The sequence below is a fragment of the Schistocerca americana genome, chromosome 1, assembly GCF_021461395.2.
Source record: "Schistocerca americana isolate TAMUIC-IGC-003095 chromosome 1, iqSchAmer2.1, whole genome shotgun sequence".
Lineage (NCBI taxonomy): Eukaryota > Metazoa > Arthropoda > Insecta > Orthoptera > Acrididae > Schistocerca > Schistocerca americana.
This window is the reverse complement of record NC_060119.1, coordinates 754,519,280-754,531,635: the sequence shown is the minus strand read 5'-3', so window position 1 is coordinate 754,531,635 and position 12,356 is coordinate 754,519,280. Positions and strand designations below refer to the sequence as shown.

The following is a 12,356-nucleotide window of genomic DNA, read 5'->3' as shown; positions in this document are numbered from 1 at the left end:
CAACCCAGACACCAAACATGAAGGTTCGTTAAATTTTGTTGTAAAATCTGTTTTCCCTCTGGGAACTTAGAACTTTCATAGCTGCTAACCGATCATCCACAAGTATCTAGGTAATGAGGCAAGCAAGTTGACAGCTCATCTCAAACCAGCCAGCAGACCATACTTAACAAGAATATGGGCGGTCGTGAGAGGACTACCAAAGCTGCAATGAGGTGAGTCCTCCATACACTAATGGAACCTGTGAGTAAGTCTGTTGTGGCCAACACACAGTCAGCACAGTACGATGGCAATTTTCTGAGAAACCCAAAGAGAAGTACGGCATGCTTTGGTGGTGCTCTCAATTGCTCTCAGCTTGTTGAAGGTTGTGGCGGCCTGCCATCCCATATCCCAGGTTTTCAAAATGTGATGTCATACTTGCAATCTTGAGTCTGTGCCTGGTACTCAAAGTTTGTCTCCAGTGATTGCTTTTATACAAGTTTGACTCAAGTAGTTGCTTATTTACTTAATTTGTAAGCAAGTTCATTTCCTGGAATACCCACATGGTTCAGTGTCAAGATGAATGTTACTGTCGTACTGGAGTTGTGGTGGTCAGCTAGTAGATCTTGGATGGTAGCAATCAAAAGGTTTCTGGTGTACTGTGATATGCCTGGTATACAGCTCATGGACACTCTACAAACCAGGAAGTCCTCTGAGGCGAGACTTTTAAGGTACTGCAGAACCCATGATATGGTGTCCAATTCTGCAGTTTATACACTCACACACTCTGAAGAGAATACTCCTCGTGCCCCTTGTGTGTGCAAAAGCAAAACTGGCCCAGTCATTATTTTCAGTCCATTCATGCAGATGCTTGTGAAATATGGATAGTCAAAGAAAACTGAACAGAACAGGCATCAAAGAATGGTGGGATCAGCATTTTTCTTAGGGCCTCAAAAGAAGTCCATCTGAATCATAGGACTGAGTACATACCACAGAGGATGCCGAGAGGGGACTCCACATCACAGACATGAGTGGACTGTTAGAGGTCCTTGCACAGAGCTTCCAATTGTACTCCAGTTGGTCTACCCATTTTTGGGTGATTCGTAAACAGTCTGAACTGCTGGTTGTGAAACAGAGTTGAATAACACGGATGGGTACGCGTCTGACAGACTGTGTCAGTATAGTTTGCCAGTTGCTGGTATCTGACCCTCAGTGGTGGCATACCAGCTTCCATCTGTAGACTATCTACAGGGCTTGTACCAAAAGCTCCATCTGTGCTGGATAGGGTCTAACAAGCTCAGAACTGACAGTGCTGTCAACCTGTAAGCAATACATTGTGACAGGTGGAATAAAATCAAAGCATTTTAGAACCACAAGAGAACTGTGTGGTCTGCGCACCATGTACTGGTGAGAAACCTGAGGGTATTACATTTCCCCATGTAAATTTGCCTTGAGCCGACATACATGAGGGTAATCATGTTAACTTATTGTCAAATATGAGACTAAGAAGTTTACAGTTTAAATGACTTCAAGTAACTGATTACTGAGGTAAAGTTCTGGGTGTGAGTGCACAGTCCTGACTACAAAAGTGTATGACGGACTCTACAAAAGTGCATGACTCAAATTTTCATGGGAGAAAACTGATACCCTTGATTCATGGCCAAGTTATGTACTTTCTGCAAGGCCCCCTGAAGCTGACTCTCTGTGGTGCACCACGATGAAGATCTTTAATACAAGCAAAGATTGTCCATATACTCATACAATGATGGTGAGACCGATGATCCCACTGCAGCCATGATGTCGCAGTGATGGCAAAGAGAATTATGGTCAAAACTGATTCTGAGGGACCCCAGGTCCCTGTACACATTTGTCACTAAGAGCCTGTCCGGACCCAGAACAGTCCTAGGGATAGAAAGTTCTGTATAATAATAGGTAAGCAGGCCTGGAGTCCCACTTGTGCAGATTAGTCAGAATATGATGGTGCCAGGTGGTATTCTACACCACCAGCAGATCAAAGAACACAGCAACCAATTGTTGGCAATGTGTGAAAGCACTGCGCACTGCAGATTCCAGACAAATCAATTGGTCTGCAGAGGATTGGAATACCCTAGAGCCACTGAAATTGCGATAAATGTCCTTCGAATTCCAGCAAACAACACATGTCCACAGTTGACCATTATTTTGAATAATTTACGCAGTCCATTTGTTGGAGAGATTGGTCAATAATTAGTAAAAATTTACGAGTCTTTTCATGGAGAATAATAATACTCTCCCACCACTTGGGTGGGGGGTGGGAAGGGGCAGGGGTTGAGAGGGGATGGTTGTTTGGGGGGGGGGGGGGGGGGCCGTGAACTCCCTTACCAGCTAAACAATGAAACAGAAAACCCCAAGAACATGTTTTATGGTGTCATTGCTAAGGTTTTTAAGGATTTGATTATGGATTTTATCGAGTCTATGCTGAAGTGCTACAGAACTCCAATTCACTAAATGAACACTGTGATTCAAGCATGTACATGGTCAGATAAGTAGTTCTAATTTGCCATGCACATCCAGGTCAGGAAGTTAGGATGGTAGTTACTGCATCAGGGAACATGCACGGACAAATCAAATTCGTGGATTTTTCCCCGATTTCCCGGTTAAAAATGCACTGCCACAGCACAGGCTACCTGGAATAGTAGCCATTGCCGATAGTCCCAGTGCCCCGGAATGGCCAGGCACTTACTCCTCACATACATGGGGATATTACAGCTCTGGCATCAACAGTGTAATCCCTGCATTATCAGGGGGCTACAACTGTGAGGATACATGATGACCTCCCGCCTGCCCAAAACAGATCAGCTACAGTAGTGGACTGAATGTAAATATAAATCCATTCTAATAGTAGGTGCAGAGATCACAGTGCATGATGGGCAAACTGTCAATGTAAAAGCGTCATTAGGTATAGGACTCCTTTTATTCACCTCTTATGACAGGCAAGGAATAACCACAGATCGATTCTAGTCCTTGACACAGCAGGACTGACTACACATTCTGCAAGGATTTATTACCTCATACACTATCGAAAACACAAATAGATGCTCAGTACTGCTGAGTTACACAAAATAACATTTGAAAAACTATTAGTTTTTTGTTCATCACAAAACAGACCAAAATGCACAAATAATTACAAAGGAGTGGGAGAGGTCGGCACCTTAAACATGAAAATAACCGATTTGAGATATATGCAAATCAGTATTAGCCGAATATACAATGAAAACCCATCTTACCTCCTCAAGTACTTTCAATGGCACGCCAGCCAACAATGAAACAAAGAGTTTATTGCTGACCGGTTGCTTCAAAGTATTTTTTATGTCCATCAATGCTGCATCCAAGTAAATTGGTTTCATTGCGAGAAATATAACATCAGAGTTTTCCACAACACAACCTGGAAATGATTGAAATAACTGTCAGGATCAAATTTTTCTTGGAAAAAAAAAATTTCTATGTCTTACGAGAATGTAAAATGTTCACAGCCATAATTTTCATGTATTACCTACAATCTCCAAAAATCAAGCCTGGATAGTTAAAGGGCATAAATTTTGAGCAACGAACAAATACTTAAAATTTTATATTGTTATCAAACAAAATGACACAAACATTTCAACACTGTTTAATTCAGTCAATCTATGTTCTTCTTAGCACATATACCAAAATAATACGATAAATGATTTTAAAAAATGAAGTTGTAAGGAAACAACACTCCTATTAAAAGGGTGAAGGCAACAACTGGTAATTATGTCACAGCAGAGATTTGACAGAAAAATTACAACAAATCATACTAATGGAATGGAATCAGGAAATTTCTATGGCACAAAATAATAATTTTTACACCTTTTGAACCTCATAGCTCGTCACACTGTCATTTATTACATAACTCCAGGTAAGTTCCCTCTGAACATTAATCACTGGAATGCAATATTTACAGTAACAACACTTTTTTCACATGATTTAATTGTCTAGAATGAATTACCACCTGAAAAAAGCTGCACAAATATCCAGGCAAATCTTGAAAAGTTTTCAAAGAGATGTAAAACTAGACAACCAGCTTTAAATACTCAAAATAGAAAATTGTGCACACCATGAAGCACAAAAACACAGTGTCCTATGATTACAATACCAATGACTAACAAATAGAATCAGTCAATTCATACAAGTATTTGGCTGTAAAAATGTTCACGAATATGAAATGGAATGATCTCGTGGACTCAGTTGTAGGTAAAGCAAGTGGCAAACTGATTTATACGAGAATACTACACAGAGGCACTTAAGCAACCATTCTTCCAGTGCTCCATATGCAAATCTAATGGGAAGAAACCCTACCACAGTACAATAGGAGTACCCTCCACCACACACTTCGTAGTGGTTTGCGCAGTATGTTTGTAGATGTTGATATTGCTATTTTCTGTGTATATATATTTTTAAGCGATGTAAGGGAAAAATGTAGCCAGTGTAAAGAAAGAGATCGTTTGCAATATACTTTTGTATCCTGTTGTAGCAATGCAAGGGGGCATCGAATTCGTTATAAAAGTCAGTAAATTACTCAACAGACAGTGTCAATTCGTGACTTCATAGTCCAGACACGAGTTGACTGTGATCTTGACCCATTATAGCAAGCTAATAATTTCTCTCAGGCTATAAATTTTTTTTTTGTCATCAGTCTACTGACTGGTTTGATGCGGCCCGCCACAAATTCCTTTCCTGTGCTAACCTCTTCATCTCAGAGTAGCACTTGCAACCTACGTCCTCAATTATTTGCTTGACATATTCCAATCTCTGTCTCCCTCTACAGTTTTTGCACTCTACAGCTCCCTCTGGTACCATGGAAGTCATTCCCTCATGTCTTAGCAGATGTCCTATCATCCTGTCCCTTCTCCTTATCAGCGTTTTCCACATATTCCTTTCCTCTCTGATTCTGCGTAGAACCTCCTCATTCCTTACCTTATCAGTCCACCTAATTTTCAACATTCGTCTATAGCACCACATCTCAAATGCTTCGATTCTCTTCTGTTCCGGTTTTCCCACAGTCCATGTTTCACTACCATACAATGCCGTACTCCAGACGTACATCCTCAGAAATTTCTTCCTCAAATTAAGGCTGGTATTTGATATTAGTAGACTTCTCTTGGCCAGAAATCCCTTTTTTGCCATAGCGAGTCTGCTTTTGATGTCCTCCTTGCTCTGTCCATCATTGGTTATTTTACTGCCTAGGTAGCAGAATTCCTTAACTTCATTGACTTCGTGATCATCAATCCTGATGTTAAGTTTCTCGCTGTTCTCATTTCTACTACTTCTCATTACCTTCGTCTTTCTCCGATTTACTCTCAAACCATACTGTGTACTCATTAGACTGTTCATTCCATTCAGCAGATCATTTAATTCTTCTTCACTTACACTCAGGATAGCAATGTCATCAGCGAATCGTATCATTGATATCCTTTCACCTTGTATTTTAATTCTACTCCTGAACCTTTCTTTTATTTCCATCATTGCTTCCTCGATGTACAGATTGAAGAGTAGGGGCGAAAGGCTACAGCCTTGTCTTACACCCTTCTTAATACGAGCACTTCGTTCTTGATCGTCCACTCTTACTATTCCCTCTTGGTTGTTGTACATATTGTATATGACCCGTCTCTCCCTATAGCTTACCCCTACTTTTTTCAGAATCTCGAACAGCTTGCACCATTTTATATTGTCGAACGCTTTTTCCAGGTCGACAAATCCTATGAAAGTGTCTTGATTTTTCTTTAACCTTGCTTCCATTATTAGCCGTAACGTCAGAATTGCCTCTCTCGTCCCTTTACTTTTCCTAAAGCCAAACTGATCGTCACCTAGCGCATTTTCAATTTTCTTTTCCATTCTTTTGTATATTATTCTTGTAAGCAGCTTCGATGCATGAGCTGTTAAGCTGATTGTGCGATAATTCTCGCACTTGTCAGCTCTTGCTGTCTTCGGAATTGTGTGGATGGTGCTTTTCCGAAAGTCAGATGGTATATCGCCAGACTCATATATTCTACACACCAACGTGAATAGTCGTTTTGTTGCCACTTCCACTAATGATTTTAGAAATTCTGGTGGAATGTTATCTATCCCTTCTGCCTTATTTGACCGTAAGTCCTCCCAAGCTCTTTTAAATTCCGATTCTAATACTGGATCCCCTATTTCTTCTAAATCGACTCCTGTTTCTTCTTCCATCACATCAGACAAATCTTCACCCTCATAGAGGCTTTCAATGTATTCTTTCCACCTATCTGCTCTCTCCTCTGCATTTAACAGTGGAATTCCCGTTGCACTCTTAATGTTACCACCGTTGCTTTTAATGTCACCAAAGGTTGTTTTGACTTTCCTGTATGCTGAGTCTGTCCTTCCGACAATCATATCTTTTTCGATGTCTTCACATTCTTCCTGCAGCCATTTGATCTTAGCTTCCCTGCACTTCCTATTTATTTCATTCCTCAGCGACTTGTATTTCTGTATTCCTGATTTTCCCGGAACATGTTTGTACTTCCTCCTTTCATCAATCAACTGAAGTATTTCTTCTGTTACCCATTGTTTCTTCGCAGCTACCTTCTTTGTACCTATGTTTTCCTTCCCAACTTCTGTGATGGCCCTTTTTAGAGCTGTCCATTCCTCTTCAACTGTACTGCCTACTGCGCTATTCCTTATTGCTGTATCTATAGCGTTAGAGAACTTCAAATGTATCTCGTCATTCCTTAGTACTTCCGTAACCCACTTCTATGCATATTGATTCTTCCTGACTAATGTCTTGAACTTCAGCCTACTCTTCATCACTACTATATTGTGATCTGAGTCTATATCTGCTCCTGGGTATGCCTTACAATCCAGTATCTGATTTCGGAATCTCTGTCTGACCATGATGTAATCTAATTGAAATCTTCCCGTATCTCCTGGCCTTTTCCAAGTATACCTCCTCCTCTTGTGATTCTTGAACAGGGTATTCACTATTACTAGCTGAAACTTGTTACAGAACTCAATTAGTCTTTCTCCTCTTTCATTCCTTGTCCCAAGCCCATATTCTCCTGTAACCTTTTCTTCTACTCCTTCTCCTACAACTGCATTCCAGTCGCCCATGACTATTAGATTTTCATCCCCCTTTACATACTGCATTACCCTTTCAATATCCTCATACACTTTCTCTATCTGTTCATCTTCAGCTTGCGACATCGGCACGTATACCTGAACTATCGTTGTCGGTGTTGGTCTGCTGTCGATTCTGATTAGAACAACCCGGTCACTGAACTGTTCACAGTAACACACCCTCTGCCCTACCTTCCTATTCATAACGAATCCTACACCTGTTATACCATTTTCTGCTGCTGTTGATATTACCCGATACTCATCTGACCAGAAATCCTTGTCTTCCTTCCACTTCACTTCACTGACCCTTACTATATCTAGATTGAGCCTTTGCATTTGCCGTTTCAGATTTTCTACATTTCCCTACCATGTTCAAGCTTCTGACATTCCACTCCCCGACTCGTAGAACGTTATCCTTTCGTTGATTATTCAATCTTTTTCTCATGGTAACCTCCCCCTTGGCAGTCCCCTCCCGGAGATCCGAATGGGGGACTATTCCGGAATCTTTTGCCAATGGAGAGATCATCATGACACTTCTTCAATTACAGGCCACATGTCCTGTGGATACACGTTACGTGTCTTTAATGCAGTGGTTTCCATTGCCTTCTGCATCCTCATGTCGTTGATCATTGCTGATTCTTCCGCCTTTAGGGGCAATTTCCCACCCCTAGGACAAAATTTTATGGATTATGAAATACAAGTTCTTGAAGTTTATTCAGAAACAGAGATGTTTGATTAATAATTACATGCCATAATTTATTTGTTTAATATAAAGGTGTTTTGAATTTTGTATGCATAAAAAAAGTTAATTTATGTGCAGCTTTTACTCTGAAAAGAGTTATCACTTACAGTGCTAGAAGTGCATGTGTACAGTTCACTGATCTATGTGGTGAATTTTATTTTGTGATCATTATCCAAATGGAGAGTAAATCCAGTTTCATTTAAACTTTACGTGAGATACACACATCACGTTATTACAGAAGAGTCGTTTAGCCCATTAGGGAAAACTGAAACCTGCATGCTCGATTTGAAATACGTTACACGCCAGTGCGTGATCAAACTGTCCAGTAAATTGCATACAGTAATTTCAAATGCAGTTGGACTTAATGCACAAAGTTGGAAATTAATTTTGAGTCTAGTGCTGAATTTGAAAAAAAAAATGAACCGAAAGTTTATTCAAAATATCGAGGTCCAGTTTTAATTGAGACATGCATCACCTTGTTGATTAAGTTGCCTAGCAACACTGTAAAGCAGCTTAATTAATTCATTAGAACAATTTGTGACATATTAAAGCCCATAACACACACAAAATGTTACATGAAGTTTGCTGAGTGTATGAGAGTGTTTTTCTTTCCATAAATACCAATAAACCGGCAGCTTCAAAAGTTAAATTATTAACTGTTGTGTAACTTCATTAATTGTCCTACACCACCACAGAACTTGTATCATGTCTCTTCACAAGAGATGTCAAGAAGCCAGGATAAACAAGAAGAAGAAAAAGACTAAAGAAGAGGCAGCATCAGTATACTGTCCTAGAAGTGGTTCAAATGCATGCTTATACCAAATAGGTCTACTAGGGGTAAAGAACATATATACAAAAGGGCAGCATCTATGGTGACAGGTTTGTATGACCTGTGGGAGTGTCACAGAGATGTCGTAAAACCTGAACTGGCAGATGTTTAAAAATGGATGCCAGCTATCCCATTAATGGTTAACAAAGTTTTGGGAACCAGAATTAAATGGGGTGTCTTTGACTACCATTTCCAATATGGATTGAGACAAGATGACACTAAATGCCATACGCATGGAGACATTTCAGGATTTAAGAAACCATTCTTCCAGTGTTCCATACACAAATCGAATGGGAAGAAACCCTAACATGGTAACCTCCACCACACACTCTATAGTGATTTGGTCATATGTATTTAGATGTTGATATTGCTATTTTTTGTGTAAATTTTGTTTAAGTGACGCAACGGCTGAATGGATGAACTCCAATGATGCATTTAAGGGACCAAACTACTAAGTCACTGGTCCCTCCATCGTGGGTTTGTCGAATCAATAAAATACTTCTAAACTGAAGAAGGTGGACACGTAAAATGACCATTAGCACGTTCATTGAGGATAGAAAATGTAGAAAGGAATAATAAAAACAGCTATAAAGGACAGGTAAAACCTGTAATGTGGGGATATTATGCTGACCAAAAACAGCCGAAAGCTTCCCAGGACGTGTCATGAGGAGAGAGCCACACTTGCGCATCCGACTGGCAGCCTCAGTCATTTATATAAAACTGATCAAAAACAATACAAGTAAATAAGATAATGTCCTTATATCATATTGCCTGACAAAAAGGTGAAGAATCCAGGAGAGGAGGAGGAGGAAACTAAATGAAACTTCACGGGTTGAGATGGCAGGTGATGCTACTTCAACGATTACAAAATTGAGTCAAATTTACAAAAAACTTGACAGTATCAGCCTGCATACAGTATGACATTGCACCCCCTTTGACTTGAATGCATATACTAATTCAGTTGAGAAGAATGTCTTAAGTTTGTTTCATCCTCTCTTGAGGCAAACTGGCAAACAACTGTTTTAATAGGTCCTTAATATACTGGATAATGGCAACAGAACAGAACTGATGTCTGAGCCGGTCTCTCGTGTTCTACTAGGGACAGATCTGGGTACCTTGCTGGCCATGGGAGTACCTCAACTTTGAGCAGACAGTTCATAGAGAGACGCCTCATGGGGACAAGCATTGTCCCGTTGAAAAACGAGCCCCGTGATGAAGTCATATGAGAGATAACACTCGAGGATGAAGGATGTCCGAGACATGCCGTTACACTATCAGAGTTCCCTCAATTATTAACATCTCTGACGCAGAGTCACATCCGATGAAACCAGGAGTAACACACTGCTGTGCTTCTCCATAACATTGGAAGACTAGGATCTCTCCCCAGGTCACTCACCGACAATGGTCATCCAGTGCAGTGCAGAACTGCATTTACTTTTAAGCACAATGCAATGCCATTCATATGCATTCCACTCTTCCCAGTCACGGCACCACTCCAAATACAGACTTTTATGTCTCATGTTAATGGTAGCCTAGACATAGGGTGGTAATTTTCTAGTCAGGCTGCTGCTAATCTCCAACCAATGATGCAGGATGACACAGAATTTTGCAAGGAGTCTATTACTTGTTCTCAGGTGGGGAGCATAGACTTGAAGGTTTTACAGTGAGCTCGGTGCATATTACAGCGATCCTCACTTGTGGTAGTATGACTTGATAGACGAGAACTTTGACTAAGGATATGCCTGCTGTCACATCCTCATGCAGTCCACCATCGAGCCACTGTTAGTAAGTCTAAACACTGCACAATTTGACTGGCCAGATAGCAGATACTTACAATGAAGCTCCTTTCAGTCTCTATCGGGTATGTTAACAGTATCTCACACTAATAAGTTGAATCTCTGTCTCCATCACAACAGTCCCTTATATACCCTCCCAGGCCTACTAATAACACTAAAAGTGTACAACACTAATGCACTCTGGTGGCCAATCTACCTGTCTCTCAGAATTGCAACTGTAATGATTTCCCACTCACTGTGAACTGTAGTTTACAACTCCCATTTCTATTGTAACATGCCATTACTGTTATGCACTGTTTCCGATGTTTGTGCCCATGAGATTCCTTCTTGTTTTTGGCAACTAATGTTTTTGAAAGAAACATCATGTAAAAAAGGTTAGTTTCAGCAGCACTGCATAAGGCATTGCAGTTAGATCTTCTTCCTCTATTATCATCTTTCCCCAGTGACAGTCAGCTGCCGCTTGCCATGCCATTTTTTCCAGTTTGACAGCCAACCTTCACTTGCTGCATACAAGTTACTGGCACCAACTTCTTTGTTAAATGCAGCTGCTTTTTCCTTTATTATCAGGTCACTGGAATTCCTTTGATGTGTTGTTTTATGAACCATCTGTAAAAAGGAACATCCAGTCCTTCATTCTCATTCTACTGCATAGCCTTCCATTATGCCAACTCACTCTCCATCTGGGTTGCGTTCTATCACATATCATCATTCTTCTTTTTGATGTCATATACAGTTGATTGTCCAGCAATGTACTGAGCAGCAGTGGCTTTGTGCTACAAACCTTGGTTCAACTTATCTAAAATTGCAAGTTTCTGCTTGAGATCTAGCAAAATGTGTTTCCTTTAAGAAGCAATGCAACTGAAATGCAAAGAAAGGAACAATTTCAAATACATATAGCGATGTTTAACATTGTAATTGACTAGTCACACTGTTGCATGCCATCATTCGTGGTTGTGCATGTCATTTAAGCTAGAGTGACTAGAGGCCATGTGTGGGCCAGATTACTGAGAGGACAGTCTACTGAGTGTTGGATCAGTGAGAGTTTAGTGTAACAAGATGAACAAAACTGGATAATAGAAAATTGTAGTTTCCGAGCAGACTTTACCTAGTCAGACAATATCACAAAGAAGCAGCAGAACACTGCAAGATGTAGAGTCTTTTACACCAGATAGCTAGTTAGTTTTGTTTTAGGGCGCAAAAACAAATGGGGTCAAATGTGCCCAAGTCAGAACTGTAGAACACGAAAAAAAAATAAATAAATAAAAAATAAAAATGAGTTAAAAGTGACTACACGTTAAGCCCAATCAACAGAAGGAAAGACAGCTAAAAGCAGGGACTTGAAACAGGGTTGACAGCTCACACGTCATTCACTAAAACAGCCGATAACTCCAACGGCAAATAAATGAGAACATAAGTGGTTAAAAAGTGGGCATTCCATCAGGAAATGACAAACCATCAAAGGTTGAGAGCAATGAGCACAAAGTGGTGGGGGAGCACCACTTAACAAATGGTGATAGCTAAAGAGATAGTGCCCAATATGCAACCTAGCTAAAATGATCTACTAATGGCAAGAGGCCCGAGAGGAGGTTGTCCAAGCCAGTGGGAGAGGCTCCATTCCTCCGGAGCTTGTTCCCATGAATGGAGGACAAATGGTGATGCCAAAGTGACACCACCTGCTGACAGCCGACAACAAAGAGATTATCGGAGGGAATGGAAGAACTAGCAGGCCGAGGTACGAGAACTGCATCCTTGGCAGCAGCGTCAGTGGCCTCATTTCCTGTCAGACCTATGTGACCAGGAAGCCACATAAACATCACAAGGGCTCAATCAAGCAAGAGCAAGTGACAGCTTTCCTGGGTCTGTTGCACCAAGTGATGGA

General features: G+C 40.6%; 1 protein-coding gene across 4 annotated transcripts in view; it reads right to left on the bottom strand.

Moving 5' to 3' along the window:
• Nucleotides 1–12,356, bottom strand: part of LOC124611329 (pyrroline-5-carboxylate reductase-like) — a 78,437-nt gene that overhangs the window by 46,929 nt on the left and 19,152 nt on the right. For all 4 annotated transcript variants that reach the window (XM_047140237.1, XM_047140238.1, XM_047140236.1 and 1 more), the window contains one exon: nt 3,243–3,400. In XM_047140237.1, coding sequence (XP_046996193.1) covers nt 3,243–3,400 — 158 coding nt within the window. The remainder of the gene's footprint in view (nt 1–3,242; nt 3,401–12,356) is intronic.